Consider the following 24,916-nt stretch of genomic DNA (forward strand, 5'->3'; position numbering starts at 1 on the left):
GAAGTTTCTAAAGGGAGTGATGATCTGAGTGTTGTAAGAACCCAATTTGTGCTTAACTCTGGAGCTGTGTCTAGGTTCTGCATAGAACACGGAAGAAACGTGGTCTCTATGCGGACAAGACAAAACTGAAGTGGGAAGACAGAATCTGATGAAAGGATTAGCAATATTGAGAAGGATAAACTTATTACTACAGGAAAATAATGATTCTAACAAATCTCATGTTGAAGGTTACATAATTAATATCTCAGCCATAACACATTTGCTGTGAAATAAGTTTCCTTGGTTTCTGAGGAAATTACATTAATGGAGCACTGCTTAGTACTGATATATCTAAAACCGGTGATAGTCAGTGTTTGCATTTGAGCATAGCTTGAGATGGAAGAATCTGTCAATTTTAGATTCTCTCTGTTCCTCATTTTTCCAATATTAAGTTCCCTTCTCAGCATGGTTAAGCAATATGTCTGAACCAGGCCACTCATACCACAGCTTCAGGTCTGCTGTTCACTTCCAGACCATGAGACTTAAAGCACTTATTTCTGGACATAAAGGTATAATACACAAATACTAGAACTGTTTTGTAAAGTACGTGGCACATTAATTTAGTAGATCATTGTTTATGAAGTCAGGCATGTTTATACAGTATCTGAACTGGCCCTTAAGGTATATTTGGGTTCCACATGAACCAAGACTAACATGGAAGTTGTGCACCACTTACAAACTACAGTGTTAAGCAGTATGTAATTGCAAATTGTTGAAATAAAAATGTGAAGAAGCTTTATGGTTGTTTTCTGCACAAAAATAGGCTTAAATTGTGCTCCTTGAAAACCTTCACATTAAGCTATTAATTATTAGGAAGACCCAACTCTGTTGCAGAAAACTTCATGGCAGAAATTTATTAGTCTTGAAAAGAGTTTATATATTGTCATAAGATGCAATTTTGATAACTTGTTATTCAAAATTAATACTGCACATCAGCTCTTGTGAAGCAAAAATCCATGGGGATATGCATTGTTACATTTTTGCTTCATTTCCCAATATCAGCACTGCCAATGCAATCCTATACAAATGTCTACTCAGACATTATTTCCACTGAGTTCAGCGGTGCTTAATCCCAGCTAAGTCGATACAGGATTGCACTCTGAGATCTGTAGAGGTCCCTGATATTGGTAGAAGTGCACAAAGAACTACCATACCTAATAACTTTTGGACATGCATCTAGTCTTTGTTTATTTTTTCACAGGCTGAGGGATTAGAACAGTCTCACTCAGAGACAATTCTTTTGGACCTGTCCAAAAGAATAGGATTTGAAACAAAAAGACTGAACTTCACTTTTCCCTCTGATGTAGTACCTGGCAGCGAAAGAGTGCAAGTCACAGTTATTGGTAAGCATTTCACTCCTCTTACATTGTTTCATTTTGATGCGTGCTGGCAAATAAAAAGTAAATATGAAACTGAAATATCAGTAAGAGTGTGCTCTAATTGATTGCTGAATTATTCAGCATGCAAGTTATTTTGTTACTGGTATGGTATTATGACTGGTTTTGAATAGATAAATTATCCCTTGCCTGTGAGAATAGGTGGAAGTGTTCCACGTCAGTGAAAAGGAAATGATGTGCAGGCTGTTTCTCATATAACCCATTAATTTCATCCTCCTTTTTTATTGCTAACATACAGTGTTGAAAACTGAGATATGAAAGCTAGGAGCTAAATGGCACCTTAAAGCTAGGTTATGGGCCGGAATGTCTAGGCACGCTTTTTTATAACAATAATACAAAGCTGAAAATGAATAAACTGCAGCTAAAATATTATTTTCATTTTTCGCATGGTCTAATCCTTTCCCTGCCCATCACCCTAATATTCTTAACAGGGTCTCTTGTCCAGTCTTCAGAGAGTATCTGGAAGTGGGGAGCCAGAAAAAAGTCCTCCTTTCCTTCCACACTGCAGCTCAGAAACTGCTTGGGCTAATGAAATTCCCTGTCGCAATATGTGCCTAGAACAATGGAAGTTTCAAACACTGCTAACATACTAGCATAGCTCTGTAGAGTATTGTATACCTGCTGGACATTTCTGGGTTTTTTGTTGTTGTTGGTCTTCAGTTTTATATGTTATTACCATCAAATTTTAAAAAGACATTGATTTATTATATTTTGTTTTATGTTGAGCTCCTAGTGGTCTCATATCCAGGAGATTAATCAGGTCTGCACTTGGTGAATTTCAGCAATGCTGCAGCCTCAAATACTCTTGGCCCATTCCCTAGACTCACATTATCAGCAGAAGTGATAAAGTGTACTGCATATGTATGATAATTTCAGTTATTGTGTGTCTGCTTCATTGAAGTGCATGAGTATATTAGGGTATCCTTTAGAAGTGATGCAAAGAAAACTCGCAAAGTGATTAACTCAACCTTCCACATTTTTCTACTGGCGTTTCCGTTACGTTGTCTTGTGAACTGTATCTTTCAGGAGACATCCTCGGCCCCTCTATCAGCGGTTTGGAGTCACTGATCAAGATGCCTTATGGCTGTGGGGAACAGAATATGATCAATTTTGCACCCAATATTTATGTTCTGGACTATCTGGCCAAAGCAGGAGACCTGAAGCCCAGACTTAAAACAAAAGCCATGTCATATATGAGAGAAGGTAAGAATCTGTTTTTGGAGAAGAGCCTGCCATTTATTGTGGGTTTCTATTAAGGTTTGATGGGAGAAATCATTCCTCCTGCATGGATTGCTTTCCCTTTTCCCTATACACGCCTCAGATGTGTGATGGATAGATAGAGGGGCAGAATGGGCAGAAAATTGCAAACACTGAGACAATTTTGTGAGCCCTGAAAGCTTGCCAGTGGCAGCTGTCACAATAAGAAATGACCAGGACTGTAACACCTCCTGTAATGTGTGTAACAAGGTAATTCAAATTCTACATTGCCCACAAACATGGTTTAAGCATAGTTTTGCAATAAACTCAGTTTAACTGTACCTTTGGAATCCTAAAACAACTGGAAACATAAAAAGATAAGAAATCTGAAGTAGCTAGTTTTCTTACCCCAAACCATATTATCTGTTTCTTCTTTACTTAAGTAGAGTTGCGACATACACAGTCCTGACTTCCAAACTGCTCTTGCACCACACAGGTTGCATCCTTTTTGAACACAATTGGGCAGATTTAATCTCCAGTGTAGGACTGTTGACTTTGGTACTGTCATGTTACAACTAAATTTGGACTTGCATCCCAGATCAGTCTCCCACAAAGAAGGAACAAAGGCCACCGACAACAGAAACAGTTTTGTTTGCTTTGCTGAACTCCATGGGTTGTATTTGGCCTGACAACTGGACTTTGGCCACCCTAAAGTTACACAGTTAGTTTCAAAAATAATGAACATCTGTTTTTTAAGCAACTTCTTTGAAGTTTGCAAGCAATCTGTCACTCCCTGTAGATTGATTTATACTATCATAATGTTTTTAACTTCTCCAAACATTAGTTTCATTAAAGCTATTTTTAAATGAGTCATAACTGTATTGTTAAATTTGTCATTCAGCGATACACTGTTTAACTTAAATCATGCTTGGCTTTGGGATTTACAATGTTTCTTTGCAGTCTTTTGCAGCCAGAATAAAAGCTATCATGGAATAGCTTTGATTTTAAAATAGAAAAATACTTCTCTCCATCTTGTTTTCTTTTGTTTTGTACAGTTGCTTCTTATGGTCCCTTTGGAAAGGCTTATATTTATACATATTCTTTTATACATCGTGATCATAGTCTACCCAGTGTAGCATAAAATAAACTTTATATCATATGTCTGAATTCCTAAAAAGTACAGGTTCCAAAACAACCTTTACAAATGTTTTTCTATACTTTGCTTGATGATTATGAATAGCTTTTTGTTATGCTACACTGTCAATAAAAATCATCCAGTACACCACCTTTTTAACATTTCTAAGTTGGAACGTCTTTGAAAACAGTATACAATGTTCTTTCTAAAGCTCGCCTAAAAGTTCAATCCTACACACTTTTGCACTGAAGTAACTCCCAGTGTATTGGAAGGTGTTTGCACCCTAATGAGTGTGTTTGGGATTGCAGTTCATACTACAGTTTCTCACCCATACTCGTAAATGGCTCAGTGGCCATTTCATGCATTACATTTGTAAGGTGTGCTTTTTATTTATGGAAATAACTGCTCTAAAAAGGTGAAATGTCAATGCAACAGAGACAGGTATTGTATAGGGACACTCATCAGGAAATAGTGATTGGCAGTAGATTATAATTTTTTTTGGTGTATGTTCGTTGACTAACCCAGGTTTGCTTCTTTCTGTCTAAACTGTGAAATGTCTCTGGTGTGTCCTCTGTAGTTTATAATAATTGCTTCTTGACTGTCCAGTGGATCCATTGGTTCTCACTTTTCTTTTGGTAGGGTCATAGCATGTAACATGTGCTCATGACACAAAAGTAGTCCCATTAAGGTAAACTTGTGTTTTTCCTACATAGGAGATTATCTCTAGCCAAGTTGATTGTAAAATATGAAGTGACTCTAAATTACTGGTTTACACACATTGAGATTATGCGTTGTATTCAACTAAGTTTTACTCTAGAGCAGACCCACCACTTAAAATTAATGAACACAACTAAGTTGGGTCCATTAATTTCAGTGGGTCTGCTTTGAATAAAACACAGTTGAATACCACCTTGTGGTTTTATTCTAACAGCCGAGTTATTCCTAAAGGCTAATTCATTTGGTCATTTGATCACTTCATACAAGTATTTTTTTAAAACACATTTTGAGATATGAGTTCCTGCCAGGTGGTGTTTATATGGGTTGGTGGTTTCAGTCTGTAAACTGTAGGGATTGACTCTAATCGAAAGGCATTACAAACATCTTAGCTTTAGTGCACAAACATGGTTCTCTTTTGGCCAGTTTGTTTTACATCTGTGTGTGTGTTTGGGGAAGTATAATGGTGGTAATATGTAGTATGGATGATGTAGTTTAAAGTGCAAACTAGGAGAGATTATGCTTCCAAGCCCAGCCCTCTGATTTTATTATTTTCCTGCTGTTTGTTAAAGGGGTGCTAAGTGAATTGCACCCTTTATCTGGGTTGATTGATTTTAATTTTCCTAAATGTTTCCACCTCTGTCTCACTTCCAGAAATGCACTGGGTTGGCTCAGCAGGTGTGTTTTACGCCAGACCAATCTCCCTGCCCCCTCACCCCTCTCTCTCCTGGTACACGACAGTGATCCCCACCCGCCAATTAGATAGTGCAGCTGCTCTGTTCTACTTGGCAAGCTTCTGCCCACTTCTTTCTTCAGCTGATTTTTCACTTTCAGATTGGGAGCAGAGCTAGCATAATATACATGGGATTAAAGAACAAAACAAAATCCAAGACTTAAAGAATACTCAGGAGAGATAGATATATGGGACTATCATGATTCAGATAACATGGGTTCTGTTAGTAAGATTACACAAGTCATTCACTTTATCTGCTCCCATGCATGCTGAAGAGTAAAATGTGAGTGCGATTCCCTGAATACAGTTTTAAACTAGAAAAGTATATTTCACATTTCACTTTATCACATAAGGTCCCTGGGTAAGCGCTTCTCAGAATCAGTTTGTTAGCAGTGGGAATAATAATTGGGCTTCATGATGAAGGAGTTAAGTACTTTGCCCCTGAAGCTTGCTAGCTGACCTTCGGCCGGTTGCCTTCTCTCAGCCTGACCTACCTCACAGGAGTGTTGTGAGGATAAAATGGCAGGTGGAGTGGGATATAAATGTAATAAAAAACATAAATCAGTATTTGAATTCTTTCTGTATAATATTCCAATTCAGCCTCCCATTACATTACGTACATCAATTAGTGCATCAGCTTTTTGATTATCTGAGACTGTAAACCCGCTGTAATAAGGAATTTCTCATAGATCTTGCTTTTTATAAGACACTACTTTGTAGTTGAGATGCATTATTCAACCAAGCATGAGTAGCAGTTTGGTTCCTATAAGGTTTAGCAATTAGTCTGCAGTGGATGCCTAGCTGGGAGGTGATAAACCTATTGAATAAACTTAGCCCAACTGTCATACGATGCTGTTCTCATCTTTCATTTCTCCAGGATACCAAAGAGAGCTTCTGTATCAAAGAGATGATGGTTCTTTCAGTGCTTTTGGAAACAAAGACAACTCTGGCAGCACGTGGTAAGTGTTCAGTAAACAACGTGCATCTTTAATAGTCTTGAAGTTAGCAAGATGCATCAATTATGTTTTGGTACAGCAACCAACTGCCAAAACCAGAGTCATGTACTAGTCTTAAGTTATTATAATTCTTAGAGCTGGATGTGTACACCCGTGACTCACATCCTAGGTCCTTGTATGCAGTTCTTGCATATTACCCAGAAAATGTATAAAATGTAGTTGATGTCTGCAGATTCCCCAAGGATGAAGATTACAAGTTTTAATAGCTGCACAGCAAGTACTAGGCATAAAATGCACATACAAAGTCACTAAGGCAAATGGGAATGGCTGCACCTACAGGCTAGTATAGCTTTTCTTCTCCCAACACCAGGCCATGTTGATGCTAAGTTTGCTGCTGCTGTATTTGCAGCTAGATCATTCATCTGCCTTCCCATCTTTCACCTAGGGGCATTTGCAGGTGTTTGCATGCAATACCGCTGCTCCTTTGACAATCTGATTGTTGTTGGTGGCAAGGGAAAAAAATAGAGAATTTCTGGATGCCAAGTTCTTGTTTTGGGTCAAGTAATCTTTGGTGAGAGAACCCCACCAGAGATTTAAAATTATGCAGCAAAGTAAAGCATAGGAATATAGGCTGTTAGACCTTTAAAATATGCTCTGTTGAGTTCCTTCCAAAGTCTCCCTGTTCCCCTAGCATAGAAAAAGACCACATGTTTGGTAAGATAGAAATACTTTACTTACAAACTCTCCAAAAGTCAGATTCATGTGCTTTTCCTTAGTTAGAAAACACAAGCAGTAATTGCCTTAGCTACGTGGTGAAAGTTCCTAAATTATAGAGATAGGAACACAAGAAAGGCTTGTTAGAGCCATGCAATGTTAGCTGCAGCAGCCAGTTCAGACATCACACGTTGAGCTTCTAAGGTAGACAGTGGGACAAAAATAGGCTTGATTACCTTCCTCCTGAGGTGAAGGGAAGTGACCTAGCTAAGCCTGGCAGGACAGCTTACTCTGTGGCATCAACTCCTTCATGCATTAATTAGAGTTATATGAGGCTGGTTATCCCTCAAATGTGTGGGTCTGGGTGAGTGTCGTGGGTCACTAAATAATTTCAGGAGAGGGGTGGAAAGTGAATGATCTGGCTTTAAAGGTTGGAATGCTTGGTTGCCATCTGCTACGAACTCTTGGAGGATGAAGCATTTGTTCTGACTTCACACTGTAGTTCTTGCACTGTAATTTGGCATATCCGTGCTCTCTCAATAGAAAAAGCTGCTGGCTATTTCCAAGTATTTCTTTTAAAGAGCTGCTTTGCATGTTTCACACTTGAGAATTTTTTCATAACGTTGTAGAATATGCCCTAAATACTTTTATTTATTTATCTGCACTCAGAGTTTGCATTTCCACTGAAGAGCACAGAGGAGCTTACATATGGTTCCCATATGGTCTCCTATTCAGACAGTTTACAAGGCCAGACATGTTCATGAAAATATGTAATAAACAAATTGTACCAATTGTATGCAATTAGCACATGCAAGGCTTGTTTTAAGCCTTCCAGTGCATATATTTGTGATATTTTCTTAAACACATTGTGCAAGTTAAATTAAAGAATGGGATCTGTGGAAGTGTTTAATTCCTACATATTTATTCTTCACTTCTCCCTAGGCTATCGGCTTTTGTGTTAAGGAGTTTTATTCAAGCTCAGCCATTCATAGATATTGATTCATCTATCCTGGAGACAACAGCTGCTTGGATTGTTAGACATCAGAAGCACAATGGGGAATTCCAGGAGCCTGGGAGAGTGCTGCATACTGAACTGCAAGGAGGAACTAACAGCTCTGTCTCTCTTACTGCTTATATTATGACTGCACTATTAGAGTACCAAACAGATAAGGTAGTTATAACCATAGAAGCCAACTCCTAGGAGCTGAGGTTCCTTTGGCGCCCCTAATAAAATATTTGAAGGGGCCAAGCCTCCCCAAAGTTGACGGGTGTTGGTGAATGTGTCCATCAGACCAAAAAAGGTTGGTCAGTCCTGATTAAAGGAACAGCTAGACAAAGGGCTTATCCATACTTACTTTTCCTTTGCTCTTTCCAGGCAACGGTTCGCAATAGCTCTGAGATTGAGCACCTCCTTTTTTTGTTCTGGAGTTTTCCCTGAGAAACCTGCTCTTTGAAGCTGAATTGGAGCAAGTGTTAATCTGCGGAAAACCTGAATTGATGTTGCTCTAATTAAGCTTTAAAGAGGAGGCTTTTGTTGAGAAACCCCACCTGGAGGCAAAAGGTAAGTGTGGATAAGCCCAAACTCTGTCCAACTTGGGCTTGCATGTTAAGAAGGATCTATTATATTTCTGTTAGACCAGGAATGGGTTATCTTCATTTTTATTTTCATTTATCTTCAAAATGCAATTTGCATTTCCCCTTTCATTGCATATTTTCTGTTGTGTGGTTTGCATGATCTGTGCTGGAGGTGGGCAAGGAGCTATACAAGGCACTGAAATCTCCCCATCTCCACTAAGCATCACCTGAGATTTCAGCAGGTCTTGCCCACACCCTTTCAAGCATTTTTTCAGCCATAAAGGCTAGAAACTTGCTGTTTTTAAAAAGAAAGCTAAGATTCTCAGACCGCTGGATTTATGTGATCAAGCCAACATTCTCTGGTTTTTTGTGGAATTACAGCATATACACAACCCTGACATTAATGTATGAAGATTGCAATTTAACATTTGCTTGGTTAAAGGGAGTTCATAGCTTATTTCATATCTTTCTTTCTGCAGTATGATTATGCTATAAGAAAAGCACTGGACTTTCTGGAATTTAAATTAAGTGAAGGCATATCAGATAATCATACGCTTGCCCTTGTGACTTACGCTTTATCGCTGGCAAAGAGTGCGGAAGCAAAGCGAGCTCTGGACCTGCTGAATGAGAGATCAGAACATCAAGGTAGTGTAAGACAACTGAATTTACAATTGCAGATGGTACAACCACTATGGTAGTACAGGGTTCTCATACTTTCTAGCCCCAGGATCCATATGACATAACTGAGGTCCACCAGTCATAAAATGGTGGTGCAGGGGCCAAACCAGTCACAAAATGGTGGCAGATGGAAGCAGAATTTGGCATGGGTTTTTTCCTCTCACTTTTTAATTTCCTTCAACACATTCTCTCCCTCTTTCCCATCAGAGGAGGGAGATCTCCCTTCCCTTCCCTTACCCCAAACGTGTCTATCTTCCAGCCATGGCACTTACTGTGGGGTGAGGCAGGCAAGTGAGGAGGCACTGGCCAGGCTGAGGCCCACCTGAAAGTGGCTTGTGGTCCACTGGTGGATCCCAACCCACTGTCTGAGAAACGCTGTGTTAGTATAAAGAAAGTGTCAATCAAACCTATAGAACCTGAGATACAGCATTATTTATAACCCTCCCCAACAAAACCCTAGTTATAAAGGTGGTCACTGTTTTTAATTTTGAGAATATTAGGAATGCTTCTGGAACTTAATTTGAGCTTTGTAGGCTTCTCCTTGAATAAACAAAAAGTAGATTACCGCCTTTCTTTTATTTGATAAGTCAATAAGTTTTTATTAATTTGCCCATGCATGCATCATACTCATTTTCAAGTGGCACCTGCAACAAAATGTTGCCGTGTGGAGTGTTCCTGTTCAGGATTCTAGCTAGGCAGCCATGCTCTTTTCAAAATAATTGATATTTGAAATGGTTGACTGTATGTGGACTTCAGACTATTATAGTTTCTTAGTTGTGAAAGGCTTATTATTATTATTATTATTTTGTTGCTGCTATGTGAAAAGTTTATTCTTCTTTTTCCAGAAGAACTCAGATTCTGGATATCACAAGCTTCTCAACTGTCTGATTCCTGGCAGCCTCAGTCTGTAGATATTGAGGTTGCAGGCTATGCTGTTTTGTCTCATGCTAAACAACAGAGATTATTAGAGGGGATCCCTATTATGAAGTGGTTAAGCCAGCAAAGAAACCACCTGGGAGGCTATTCTTCTACACAGGTTAGAGAGTCATCTTTACAAAATTTACTGTTGTTGTCTTTTCATAATTAATATTAGTCTTTTTTGTGGCTCCAGCCATGGAGTTTCTCTTTTAAACCTTAGACAGGAAACTTCAAAAAGCACTGTTTTGAACTTGTGATAAATTAACTGCTTGGTAATTGGTTTCTAAATTGCAAGGAGTTCATTTGTTTTTTGAGGATGAAAGGAAGAAATGCTTGATTCTTCAAGGGAGCCTGTCAGTACCTTCTACAAAATGCATGCCAAAGCCACAGCCTGATTGCCAACAGGCCCAGAGCATTGTCTGTGGACAAATGTTGCAGCAAAGTAGGGTTTGATGTGACCAAGACATGAATGGAGAATCCCACCTTGAGTTCTGTGATGAAAGAAAGGTGGGATAGAAGTGAAGTGAAATGAATTCATTACTGATGGGTATTTGCTACTTGGAAAAACCATTTATCAAATCATTAAAACCTAAGAAAACACTTAACAGATTGCTCTTTGATAATTTGAAGGCTTTCCAATTGGTCTCTTCCAGATCTCTTGGGAGTCTTCCATAAAAATGAGTGTGAGCAAGTGTGGCATAGTAGATAGAAAACTGAATTTGGATTGAATTCAAAACTGAGGTTAGGTCTGAGTGTACTCCATAATGATGTTTGACCAATTACTTTATCTAGGATCATAGAATTGTAGAGACCATGAGGGTCATCTAGTCCAGTCCTCTTGTACTCAACTGGGGCTTGAATCTACAACCCTGAGATTAAGAGTCTCATGCTCTACCAACTGAACCATCAATATTAGCAACAAACTGGCACAGCCCATTCCATGTTCCATGATTGTTCAGTGTTAGCATTCCAATTCCTGCAATTATCTTTATGCAGCAGTTTCGTTTCTCATGCTGGGCGTTGCCCTCCCTGTCCCTTTTCCTTATTAGAACTTTAAACTTTTGTATAAAGGTGACTTGTCAAGCATTTGTCATGCAACCATTATAGTTTTTAAAGATCAGGGCAAATACTGTCTGGTGCTCTGCCTAGCTTCTTTGGGCAGCAAGCAGAAGGAACAAGGAAGTCCACCACCCTGTTCAAGTATTCAGTCTGGGTGCCAATGCATATGTGAAGGGAGAAGGAAGATTGCATCTGCCAGCCTCATCTCCCATTCCTTGTGTCCATGGGTCCTATGTACTTACATTCAGCTATGAATAGGCTAGAACAGAACTCTGGCTGGCTATAGCATTGGTCCAAACTACATGTTTGGAGCAGCGGTTCAGAGACTCCTGTGTGTCTCAGCTCAAAGAGCAAAACAATCCAACTGTTAAGGCAGGCTGGAACCTACTTACTTTAGAGGCATCCGTATTAAACAATTTGTTCTTGCTTCTCTATACAGGACACTATAGTGGCCCTGCAGGCTTTGAGTGCCTGTGCAATGCTTACTACTGGCATTGAAACAGAAATGGATGTAACAGTCAGTCCATCTAGCGAAAACGATCCAGTTGTGTTCAGAATTAATAATGAAAACCGCTTACTTCTCAAGACCAAAGAGGTACTGTAGTAAAGAAGCCCTTCTGTTTTCAGTGCAGTGCATTCAGTTCATTGTGCTTTTTTGAAAATGCTAATACTCACCATTGTTTTTAGGTTGCAGCTACACAGCCAGTGGGAGTTACAGTTTTTGCAAGCGGCCGTGGCTTGGGACTCTTCCAGGTATGTGATGTTGCTTTTGTGGAACTTTCTTTTCAGAAGGCTATTTGAACTAGAAACTACGTTCAGAGGTGGATTTAGGGGTGTGCGATTGGCTCACCCGCACTGGTCGCTGAGCTAACAGGGCGCCACAACAGTGAATTAGACCAGAAGGCGGGTGGGGGGTGCCAGATTTTGGCATTGCACAGGATGCCACTGAAATTTGAAAGCCCTAAGTCCACCATGGCTACTTTTAAGTTGGATTACATTTTCATTTTCAAAAGTGGACTCAACATTATGTGAACTAGGCCACTTACTAGAGTCCCTGTGACTTAATTAACTTGGATTTTTCCAGTGTGTTTTATCTGCCCCTTGTACTGGACTCTCTTAAAGCGCTCTATCATTCAGTTATAACAATCATATGATAACTAGTAAGGCTGTCCATAACATAAAGAATCTATGGCTTGTTTTTTAATTCCTGTGGGCAGATGACCTTCACCCAATGGAATTTTTCCATCCCTTCCCTCTTATGAGAGTATTTGTGTTTGGCTACATTTATGTTTGGTATCTGCCACCATTTCTAGACGCTGCCAGAAGAGATAATGTTGTTTGTAGTTTGAAGGTGGCAAGAGTGCAGAATATAGGTTAGCGTAGAAATCCAATACCTTTATCACATACTTTTGTCTTTAATTCCCATAGAAGGTATTAAACTGAGTGCATAAATTACATGAATCACTTTCCATGATGACTTGAATTCTGTGCAACAAACAAACTAATCTGCAGCAGATAAACTGTAATCAGCCATTCATCAGCTGTAATTCAACACTGGCGGAAGTCGAAGAGTAAACTATGTTATTCCTGTAAAATCTCAGTAAGAGACCAGAGCATTGTAAATTGGAATTATTCTGGTGTGTGCATTTTCATAAATGCTGTTTCTGATTACCATAAAGTTCAAATGTGTTTGAGAATAATTTCAGTTCCAGCAGTGGAGGCCAAGAATTCTGTCGGTATCACAGAAGGCAATTGCTTGCTCATCCATCATATTTGAAGGTAGTGGAATTAGCAGGAATTGTTTCCAACAACAGTCAGACTGCTAAAAGTTAACAACAAATGCAAAATATCACAAGCTTCTTTTTAAATAATGAACCTATCAGACTAATTTTAAATCTAGAATTAATCAAACATAAGCATTCTGTTATGGGTTTAAATTTATTGCAACAATAAATTGACTTCAAGCACTAAGTACATAAGGGACGCGGGTGGCGCTGTGGGTTAAACCACAGAGCCTAGGGCTTGCCGATCAGAAGGTCGGTGGTTCGAATCCCCGCAACGGGATGAGCTCCCGTTGCTCGGTCTCTGCTCCTGCCAACCTAGCAGTTCGAAAGCACTAGCTGTTCGAAAGTGCAAGTAGATAAATAGGTACCACTCTGGTGGGAAGGTAAACGGTGTTTCCGTGCACTGCTCTGGTTCGCCAGAAGTGGCTTAGTCATGCTGGCCACACGACCTGGAAGCTGTACGCCGGCTCCCTCGGCCAATAAAGCAAGATGAGCGCCGCAACCCCAGAGTTGGCCACGACTGGACCTAATGGTCAGGGGTCCCTTTACCCTTTACTAAGTGCATATGTACTTGTTTCCTAACAGTAACATTGATCCTATGCATATTTCCCATTAAGATTTTTCCACTTGAACAAATGGAGTTTACACATAATTAAGTGTGGATAGGATTGTCTTGTTACTTTTTAAGTGGCATTGGCTACCATCACAAGTGGTAGCCTTATGCTATTAGTGGGGCTTGACCCTTCCAGGCTTACATGGCTTATCCTTACTACTAGGTCATTAGAGACTCAGGAAATCTGGTACAGCTTGGCACTAACTTTTCTTTGACGAAGTAGGAGATTCCTGTAGTTGGGGGGCAGAGCAAGGCAGATGGCTGGAAAGCCATTATTTCCACGACTATAGCAAAAACAGATTTAAAGCACGGGTCTTCCGTGATACAGTTCCAAGACCTTGCACTTTCTCGTCTGTAGTTTGGCAGAGCAAAAGAAATAAAGACTTCTGGAATAATTTCATCCAATACAGTTTGGGTTTGCTGGAACCACCTCCTGTCTTTCCTTTTACTTGGCAGGAATCCTGCCGAACGAAAAAGAACTGTGATACCCTTCAAAGGGTTATTTCCCCCCGCCACTTCAGCCCACAAGCTAGATCTGCTTTTCATCTGCGATATGAAATCGCATGTGATTATTACCATCTTTCTTTCTTTTTGCTATATTAATTCCCTTATCCTGTGAGCCATTGCTGCAAAGCAGCAGCTCATATGTTCTGGCACACGCATCCCAACCCTGGTGTGGCAGAACAATTTGTCCCCTCCTGTTGAAGCTCAGGCCAAGGGCTACCACAGCTGTTCCCAATGGCACTTCTGTGCTGGTGCCCTTGCATGGCACAGCTATTCTGCACAAGGAGCTTGTGGAAGGTTGGGTGGGGCTTGGCAGAGGGCTTGGCGATACTCCTCCAGAGGCATCCTGCAGATTGCTCCTCACTTCCAGAGCCCTTAAACGTGACACAGCCTAGTTTTCTTCTTTAAATAACAGCAAAATGAGTAATAGGAGGACATCTTCGTCCTACTTACCACATGCAGGAAACATTTCTATCCTGTTAAAAGGCTCTGGGTTGTAAAAACTCTTTTTTGTACTTAAGGCTGCGCAGCTGTGCAGCAGCTAACCAAAGGAGTCGTCTGATAGCAAATAAGAGTTTGATGAGGAAGCACGATAGTGGCCAGCCACATTTGGTAACTGGTGCAGGTCCTCTGTTGGCAGGTCTTCGCAAGATGCTGCTCACCAACAAAATGCAGATTGCCAGCCATGTGTAGCCAACTTGTTAAAGGGATCAGTAATTTTTTTTCTGATGTTGTGCCTGTTTGGAACTGCAGAAACAGTGGGACTGGGTTGGGAGGTACCTGGGAGGCTCCATTACAAGTTTTTCCCCTCCATTCAGTTCTGTGGAGACCTTCTGGTGACTGATTATTGCCTCTCTCTTTGCAATTCTAATAACACAGGCCTGATTTTTAGGAGATCTGTCTATTCCTAAGTATCTTATATCCATCTGAGTATTATTATTTTTTTCCTTACCAGGTGTCCCAGCATCTTTATTGCCTTCTGGTCAGCCTGTTTGAAACTTTATTTATCTTGGATTTAAAAAAAAATAATCAAAATCAAAGGCATAGTTGTTATGCTCTTTGTGTCTACTGTTGATAAACTTACGCAGCAAGCTTTCCTGTTGGCTGGAAGAAAGCATCCTTAATTAAACTCTTCACTGTGAAATGGGCTGATCTAGCTGAAACCCCTGGCAATGTCATGCCTGACTTCCAGAAGCCCTTTCTTTTGTTTTGGATACTAACATCTGTTCCATGCATATACCTGCAGCAAAGTGAGGAATCCAAATTGGTTTTAATTAATGGGCCTTGTTATTTTAGTCAAGATGGACATGCTTATTTGGGGTTGTATCCAACAAAGCTGTCCAGTTCACGCAAGAACATCTGCTTGTGCAGCAAAACTTCTCCCTTTTCTCTCCTTTCCTCCATGTGCCCCCCAAATCGGTTCTGGGGATTCCCCCGACCTTCTGCAGCTGACTTGTGCTTTCACAAGCAGAAGTCCTTGTGTTAACAGAACAGCCTTGTTGGATGCAACTCCCTGAAATTAGGGTTTTAACTCTGCTTAACCAAATTAAATATATTTTGGATTTCTTAACACACTGGATATTGACAGGGCTCCCTTGAGATAATACCCATCTGGTTTTATGAGGTTGTTTATGACCCATTTTTACAGGTGCTTGCATTTGTTGTTTTTATATGCAAGTTAGGCTGCATGCACAGTTACCTGAGACTTAGCCCCATTAGTCTTACTTTTGAGTAGACACGTGCTGGATTGTGCTGTTAGTTAACATTCCATTTCCTTCCTCAACACTCAATTTAACAGCCAAATAAAATACTTTGGAGAAGAAACTCCTGCTGAAGATAACCCTTTAGCATATACCTCCATCCAGACATCTGTTTGCTATGATCAGAGGCTTAAGAATAAACATAGGAAAGCAAAGGATTCCTGGACTGGTAGGAGATTTTTCCAAATACTTGACACATTTCAGATGGAATATTGCAAGGACTGCCGCCAGATTTTTTTTAAAAAAAAACTTCATAAGGCTGCCAGTGACTGGCGTTGAAGATTGCTGTGTTGCTGTCAGTAGTTGCTGGAGTGCAGTTTGTCCTGCTATTTCATTAGTGTGCTAGGATCTGCTGTGCTTTGTGGAAGGAACAGGAGCCTCTTTGGGGTCAGAAGTTGGTAAGCTTAGTTACACTAAGTGTTACAAACACTGAATTCCAGCTATCCGTCCGTGTTCCTGGATAGTCCCTTTCAGTGTGCTGTTTTGCCACAGCAGCTTCCTATTTATTTTGGCAATTTTTATTTTATTTTAGCTAAACCAGTAGTGTGGATCTAGAGACGATCCAGGAGTCTAGAATGCATTTTGCCCCACAGCCAGAAGATGACTTTTGCCAAGCGAGACTGCTGGCCTTTCCACACAATTAAACAAAAGAGTGTCCCCAGCCATCCTGATCCAGCTACAGTTTGCAATGTCCCCATCTGTATATAAAGATACGAGGAACTTTGCTTCAGACTATGCTGCACCTTAAATATTAAAAAAAACCCCAAAACCTCAAGTTTACATAATGGGGGAGGAGGGCCAATTTGGGTTTTGCCACTTAAAGCAAAGTGTAAGGATGAGCACGCCAGTGTTCAGGTTAGGCAGCTGGAAACACTCAACAGTCCAATAATTTCAAACAAATAAAAACCTTAACTAGGAAGATCACAAAATAGTACAGACATGAATTCAGTTATTGAGACGTGAGCGTTATCCAGTAAATGCCCAGACACTCACACTTACATCCAGTTACAAAAAACAATGCCTGCACAATCTGGAGAAACTATCACATTTTCCCAGATACCAAACATTGTATATTTAAGTGCTTGTAAAATACATTTGCCCTAGAACAGAAGTGCAATCTTAAGGGAAGATGGTTTGTTCCCAGAAAATGTGTAGCAAATGTTCGCATATTGTAGAAAAGGTCTGCAAGACCTTAATTAGTTTTGTGGTCCTCACAAACCCCAGTGTTGGCAGCTGTGGGTACTTGTGTGTGTGAATTGTGAAGGACTGGCTGTACACTGGATGCATCTCTGTCTTCTAAACCACTATACAGATGTGCCCTACAAAATGAGTCAGTAAATGCTCTTTGCGTGTGGTATGAAATCTTGCTTTGCACCGTATGCAGCGGAGAAGGAAGGAGTTTTTCCATTCCTGAGTGGATACTGTAGTCAGGTAAATCATATTCAGTCACTCCTCTGTGAGCCTTTCTTTCTCTGTGCGGTTTTCTTTGTCCAGTACCAGGAAGGAATAGAAGATTAAACATGAAGCTTCTTTCAATTAAATGTGTCCTTAAGGGGTCATTCAGTATATTGTTTCAGATGTTCCTGTGCTGCTGGTAAATTCTTACCCATTTGCTTCTCTTGGCAAATACTAAAACAACAGCTTTTGGGTGTTGACAAATTGCTGATTTGCTTCCAGCTTGATTTGAGCAAATTCACAACGTGCCTCCAATAAGGAGAAAGCATGTTCAACATTTTTTATTATTTTGGGATCCTGATGGGCTTCTTTTGAGGCCTTAGGAGTGGATGTTTTCAGTCAGAAACAGCGATGTGTTTTACCTTCCTTGCTTTTTTGAGGGGGCGGGTCTTTTTATATTACAGCAGTTCTGTATTTAGTTTCCTTAACTCTGAGAGGACATAAACTAAGGACTACCTACATATTATATGCTAATGTGTGCAGCATTGCCACAAGTAACAATTTTGTTTTTTGAAGAGGGAACTATGCATTGTTCCATAGCACCCTTCCCCTCCAATTTTATCTCTGTAGGTTTCTAAATGCTTTTACAAACCTGCATTTTGAACCTCATGAGTAGAGGATACTGATAGACATAGATTAATCAGGGGCTGTTCCACACTTTGGCTTGTGCCATGCTTAGAAAGCATGGGTTCGAGGGGTTTTCACCTTGCCCATCTCCTTTCCAAGGGAAATCCAGCTGTTTAGCAATAGATCCGAACAAATGTCAATCCGCGGAAAACCCAAATTGCTGTTTGCTCTGATTGAATGCTAAAGAGTGATTTTGCCTGGGGGGGGGGGGAAGCAGTGGGACAAGAGGAAGTGTGGCTAAGCCCTTGGTCAAGCACCCCACATTCTCTGGTTGCTTCTCTTGCTTGCCTCCTACCCACATGATCTCTCTACATTGGGTGAAACAAAGGAAGACCGAGTTGCTTTTATATAAAGCAGGGAGTAGAGAAAATGATCTTGGAAAAGAAACTAATGGAGAGTAAATATTTATCTGTTGTAGTCTCTTGCTATGGATGTAATTGATATTTTCCCTTGAAGAGGGTTAATGGAACGGAATACTTTTATTTGCAGCATATGTACTGTGTATATGTATAGTAACATATAGTAAGCCTTCAATAACACTTGATTCCTAAGGTGACTGGTATTTACATTAGTAAATAACACTTAAGATTTTACTGTGACAGGGTTCGTGTTTTGGAAGCAACCTTTATTTCTGGATGGTTTCATGTTTACTCTGTTTTGCAATATAAGAGAGAGATAAGGAGGTTTTTTTGGGGGGGGGCGGGTAGTCATATGACCTATGCTATATTATAAACTTATTATTTTAATGAATTTCTTCTGAGTTTCATTCCTGGGAAATCAGTTCCAACTTTTCTTTAATACAGTGGTGGAAAGCCAGCCTGTGGGCCTAATTAGGCCCAACAAACTCTCTAAATTTGGCACGTGAAGCCATTTTGGGCAAACCACACATACCTGTCAGTTACCGGAAGCTGTATGTCATGAGGTGTAGAGATTTGCTATCTATGATCTAAGTGTTATGATTAGCAATAAAGGATCTCTGATATGGCATCAAGCACCACAGTTGTAAGATGGGAGATAAGCCTCTGCCTGCCCTGTCACCCTTGCTCAATGTCTGGGTGAGCTGATAGGAAATTTAGTAATAAAATTAAAATAAAGAGTCAAGATCCTATGTTTTTGCATGCAGAAGTGTTTTTCTGAGAAAGTATTCTGTCTAATTATTAAATAAAATGATATTTGCATCACTAGCATATTTCCAAGAACAGAAGTACCTTTTCTTTGTTAATCCACTTTCAATGGTTGAAACGGCATCTTGCAATGCCTTCAGATTCATACAAGTTACATCCCTATCTGTCCTTAATGGCAGCATAATGTTAATGGCAGCATGCTCATGGGATTTCATAATTTGCTTGCATTAGCCTGGCAGTTTTGCTTCTATTACGTTCTGGATTGACTCAAATTATTCTATGGTGAATGTTGATGCTGAAACTGTATCACAACTATAAAGTTTTCATGATCTAGAATCTAGACTGCTCTATTCTTACCTCTCTTCAAGAGCTCTTTCATAGTCCTGCAGTTTGATCTCAGATGTTTGCATTATATCACTTATATACACACCAGTAATTTCATGTTTGATGTTTCCACTCTTGTAGCTCAATATTATGTACAACGTGAAAAATTCACATACCAGTAGGCGGCGGAGATCTGCACAAAGTCAGGAAGCCTTTGACTTGGATGTTGTCGTAAAGGATGACAAAAAAGATATAAATCACTTAACGCTGAACGTTTGCACCAGGTAAGTATATATGTGAAACTATCACTCCTCCCCTTTTATTTACAGAATTCTAATAATATTTGGACAGGGCAATTATTATTATTTTTTTACACATACATGAATAGCTCAAGGGAGCAAAGATTGCATGTATATAAAGCAAAAATATCAGGAATAGCAGATTTGAACTGATGATCATTTTTACAGAACAGTTCTGAGTAAACATGCTTTGTATCAGGTCTCAAGTCTTCACAATGCCAGTAAAATTTGTTTCCTTTTTTACATAGCAATTCATTAGCTTGCTTTCCTTCCATTGAGGTCTGTGCATTGAAACTAGCTGATTTTAAATGGTTGCTCACCCGTTTTGCTTTGGTTCCACAAGGGGATCCCCAGCGATCTTCATGGAGTCTCCCTACTTAGGTTGCTAGCCAGCATGCCAAGTCATTTTTCAGGATACTCCATTCCACCCTCCACTCCCCCAAGTTTTCTGCTTTTCTTTTTCAACTGATCTTCAACATCCTGTGGTTACTGATCCTATTCAGATTTCATCGAACTCTTTGTGGTTTTATTCTTTGCCCCCCTTTAGTTTTTTTTTAATTAAAAAAAAATTATTGTACTTATTTAAACCTTGGGGTTCCTGCTAGCATTCTGATGCATTCCTCTTGGACTTTATTTTTCTACAATAGTTCTGTAGAAAACAATTATACCTTGATGGCAATGACCAGAGCTCTCTTCCTATTTGCAGTTACAACACAGACATAGTTACATCCAGTTCCAATTCAGTTATTTGTTTTCAATAGCAGCTACTTTGGCCTGACGACTCATCCCACAGATGGTTTTGTTTCCTTTTAATCTCACGAGCCAGCCTCAGCCAACAGTTGTACTGAATTTCTTTCAAAGCCATATCTGTATTTAATCATCCCTGCTGCCAGGCCTGAGAGCATTGCTTTGAAAAGTGAGTCTTCCTCTCTTGCAAATTGTCCCCTTATAAAAAGAAATACAGTTTTATTAAATTACTTTTAACTACTGTCAGGCATTCAAAATACAGATTGGAGACACACTCTTTTTCCAAGAGAACAGTGGTGGTTTACTGTCTCTGCCAAGCAAAATCCTTCTGCCACCTATTTGAAGAACTCCCCTCATGAAAAGGTACTTAAGTGTTACCTCATATAAAATAAAAAGCCACAAACATGTTTTCATAGCCTAGCTGAGAGTTAGCATTATTATGTGACTTGCAGGCATCTACTATATTGTGTGATTTTCTGGATGAAGGTACTTTCATGAGCACTTCTGGGAGGCAAAAAGAGAAAGGGGGGGTATTATCCCAGAGGCTCCATTACATAAATTAGTTATATAGGCTGCAATCCTATATCTACATACCTGGGAATAAGCTCCATTGAACTCAGTCAGATTAATTATGACATGTAGTGAATTGTGCTGTTATTTATAATTCCATGCATTATTTTAGGTGCTACAGACCATCAACTAGTTAAGTGTTCTGCAGATTTACCTATGTTTGAATAACAGGTTAATCAACTAGAAACTTAATACTACAAAATGTTGGAAAGCATCCAGACAATCAGCAAGCTCTTTATTTTCCCATCACATTTGTGGTGAATGAAGTGGAACTCAGGTGACAGAAGGGGTCCATCGGTCAGTAGACTCTGTAGCTACTGCTTGCTTAGACGAGCTAGATTAGTTTGGTTTTGCAGCAGTCAGTTTTCCAATAACTTTATTCTGCTTGATTCGAACTGCCAAGTGGACACAATCCATCAAAAGGTTGTGACTAGGCCCATTGAATGCAAAGGAATGGGACTTACTAACTTTGCCATGTTTTATTTTAGTGGGAGTTTGTTGTATTTTGCTGCACTGCTGTCAGTTCTTGCTGGAAAAAACTGATTCCCTTCTTGTTCACTCCCAGGGTGTTCTTGTCTCCACATCATATCTTTTACTGGCCTATGTGCTTCTTAAAACCATCTTCTTGCCATTTCCACCTCTCCTCAGTTACATCCCCGCTTCTTAGGGTGATTCCAAGAAGCAGCAGACAGCAAAGGAAATAGTTATTTCCAAGTTGTGGCTGGGGAGCTATCTGGATCAAATTAATTAACTGACGAATGTATGTCCTTAATAATATTTTCCAAATTGAGAAAGATGAATTTTACATACAAGTGCTTAGCAATTTTCTTTGTAAATTATTGCCATGCTGTGTTTCCTAATCGACACCACTGGATTTTAATTAAGGGTTAGGATAATTGGAACAACCAAAAGTGAAATGCATTTTTAAAACTTTCCAGTTAGATTACATTGGGGATTTAATGCCCAATTCTTGGTCATAATTTTGTTGGTTCACCTACCAGATAATTGGGGGCTAGTTCACACACTTGTATGAACTGAATTCCTCTATTTAGATGGTGGAGATGTGCAAATATTTGCTATACACTGTTGCTACATTTATTTTGTGAGTGTGTATTCATCCATTCATTCTATGTAATGGTCGCTATTCAAACACAAAATAATGTCCCAAAGCCATTTAGAGCATAAAAGAAATTAAAACCCCATATAAAATAACAATAAAACACAATACCTATACATATCCATCTAAGAACATTTATAAAAGAACAAATCCTACCCACCTCCTTAAAAGAAGAAGGCAGGCTAAAAGTAGAACTCACTGCCCTCCCAATTAGGAGTCACAGGCATGGATAAACAGGAGTGTTTTAGCTTGGTGCCTAAAAGCCAACAATGATGGTACCAGGGAGACTTTCCTGGGGAAAGCATTCCATAAGTAGGGAGCCACCACTGAGAAGGCTCGTCGCCACCTTCTGCATCTTCCTTTGAGGAAGCACACAGAAGGGCCTCTTCTGACAAGCAGTGTCTGAGTAGGTTGGGGAGAGGTGGTGCTTGAGGTATTGGTGTCCTGAAGTCAAAATAAGCACTTTGACTCAAGCCTGAAAACTAATTGATAGCTAATGCAATTGTGCCAGAATTGGTTTCATAGGCTCAGATCAGCAATCTTGCCGCTGAATTTTGCATTAGCTGCAGTTTAAAGGCAGCCTCATATATAACACATTGTAATAATTTGATCCAGAGCTTTGTCAACAGAGGTTAGGCTATCCCGGTGCCCCAAGGCCACTTGTGCCCCAAGCCACAGTAATGGTTCCAGAAATATCCCCACGTTGCTTCTTCAGAGAGAGTATAACCCCATTCAGAATAATGTGTGTGTACATGTCATCAGAAGACAGGAGTGCCTGGCGTGCTCTGGTCCATGGGGTCACGAAGAGTCGGACACGACTAAACGACTAAACAAACAAACACATGTCATCAACATAATCCTTCCCTTTAAAAGGGTGGAAAGACATTCAAATCACATGCAGGTTCTGTCCTATTGTAGATAGATTATACTTGTAGACATTGTTGGGGTGGATGAAAAGTAACATTCCTCCATGGGTTCATACACCATCCATGCAAATGGAGCTGCCTATTCAGTTAAGCATATGAAGTGACCCATACTTTTACATGGAGTATTTACAATAGAATGTTTGAGTAAGTTTATATCTATGTAAACTATTCTGTTCCCTTTTTTGTTTGTTAGGTATTTGGGTGTTGGCTCATCTTCAAGGAGTGGCATGGCCCTCATAGAGGTTGGATTACTGAGCGGCTTCTCTCTGTCACCCAGTTTCGTGTCATTAGATGATCCAGTTAAGAAAGTGGAGAAGGCGGAAGGCAAAGTCCATTTATATTTGGACTCCGTAAGTCAAAATACTGGATGAGAGTTTAATTAATTAAAAAAAAAACATTTACTACCCTCTGCCCTTTAAATTCAGATATCACATTTTTACGAAGTTTAAACAAAAAAATAAATTTATCTTTCTGGAACTGATAAAACAGGAGAATATTCTCATAGGGCATGCACTACTTTCTCCAAAGTAGGGTTTTGGTTAAAGCTGTATACTTGGAATACTATTTTGTTTTAAAGACATGTTTGTTGTATATGACCTTTTAGTGTTCAGTGAAACACCAGTATTAAGCACATGAAATATGGATTCATATGGTATTCCTAGTGTGCACTCTTTGCACAAGGTGTGGAAGGAACAGCAATTAATGGGGTTGTGTGTCTCTGCCCCCAAATATGGAACATTTTTTTCCTGGACTAGCACTAATGTTTATATATGAGTTCATATATGAGTCTGCTCCAGCAGTCTGATCTGCCCACTCCTGCTGGCGGATGAAAGATCCACACTGCCGGGATGTGTTCAGCTATATGTGTTGGTTAATGCAAAGTGTTCTGTGTACAAAGAGGAATGCATTGCACACTGGGGCAAAAGAACCCATACTTTCACATTTACGTTTATGTGGTTTGATCTGGAGGTGACTGGTCAGGAAAGAGATGTAGGCATCATGGTGGATAGTTTGATAAAAATGTTGACCTAGTGTGTGGCTGCTTTGAAAAAAAGTGAATTTCATGTTAGACGGATCATTAGGAAAGGGGCTGAAAATAAAACTATATATTTTTACTCTTGGAATTCTGAGTTCAGTTCTGGTTGCTACATCTTAAAAAGAGTATTGTAGGGTTGTGGGGGGGTCATAAAAGTGTAACCAAAATGATAATGAAGCGGGAACAATTCTGCTATGAGGAAAGGCTTTTGAGTTCAGATATGTAAGATGGGACATGGTAGTTGTATATACAATTATGTGTGTTTTGGATAAAGCGAATAGAGAGAAATCCTTCCCCCACTTCTCATAATACTGGGCTCTTCCAATGAAGCTGAATGTTGGAAGGTTTAGGACAGGCAAGCAGGAAGTGCTTCTATGCATACCACATCTGTAGCCACTGAGAGAACAGGATGCTGCACTAGAGGAGTCTTCATTCTGATCCAGCAGAACCAGTTAATGTTGCTATATTTTAGTAACAAGAAGTTAGAACATTAATTCATCTGGTCAGCTACATGCCTTTACCCTAGGAGTATATAAAAAGTCTTTGAAAGTTTTCTTTCTTTTTACTTTTTAGTTAAATGAAACACAGGTTTGTGTAGACATTCCAGCTGTGAGAGACTTCAAAGTGGCAAATACCCAGGATGCCTCTGTGACTGTGGTGGATTATTATGAACCCAGTAAGTGCCGATTGTTTTTGACATATCTCATATTCAGTGCTGAAATAAGCAGTTGTAGTTAGTTAAAGTGAAGAATTGACTCCTTTAAGCTTGAAAAGAACCATATTAAATGGAAAATACCCTAGTATCAAATACCACAGGGGGGAAAAAAATGAACAAACAAATTCTTCCAGAATGTAGTTTGGTGAATTTCTTACAGGATAAACACCGTGAGGTGAGGTGGGCAGGAACAATTGCTC

General features: G+C 39.7%; 1 protein-coding gene across 4 annotated transcripts in view; it reads left to right on the forward strand.

Annotated features, from left to right (window-relative positions):
- CD109 (CD109 molecule) overlaps window positions 1-24,916 on the forward strand; it is a 65,018-nt gene that overhangs the window by 36,390 nt on the left and 3,712 nt on the right. For 3 of the 4 annotated variants that reach the window (XM_083608102.1, XM_083608100.1, XM_083608103.1), the window contains 11 exons: window positions 1,241-1,382; window positions 2,463-2,639; window positions 6,093-6,174; window positions 7,828-8,056; window positions 8,940-9,105; window positions 9,984-10,174; window positions 11,555-11,710; window positions 11,803-11,868; window positions 19,448-19,590; window positions 23,159-23,315; window positions 24,575-24,677. In XM_083608102.1, the coding sequence (XP_083464228.1) occupies window positions 1,241-1,382; window positions 2,463-2,639; window positions 6,093-6,174; window positions 7,828-8,056; window positions 8,940-9,105; window positions 9,984-10,174; window positions 11,555-11,710; window positions 11,803-11,868; window positions 19,448-19,590; window positions 23,159-23,315; window positions 24,575-24,677 (1,612 nt within the window). The remainder of the gene's footprint in view (window positions 1-1,240; window positions 1,383-2,462; window positions 2,640-6,092; window positions 6,175-7,827; window positions 8,057-8,939; window positions 9,106-9,983; window positions 10,175-11,554; window positions 11,711-11,802; window positions 11,869-19,447; window positions 19,591-23,158; window positions 23,316-24,574; window positions 24,678-24,916) is intronic. The other variant, XM_083608101.1, reaches the window with a different exon arrangement.

The sequence above is a fragment of the Podarcis filfolensis genome (assembly GCF_964270895.1).
Source record: "Podarcis filfolensis genome assembly, chromosome: 3".
Taxonomy (NCBI): Eukaryota; Metazoa; Chordata; class Lepidosauria; order Squamata; family Lacertidae; genus Podarcis; species Podarcis filfolensis.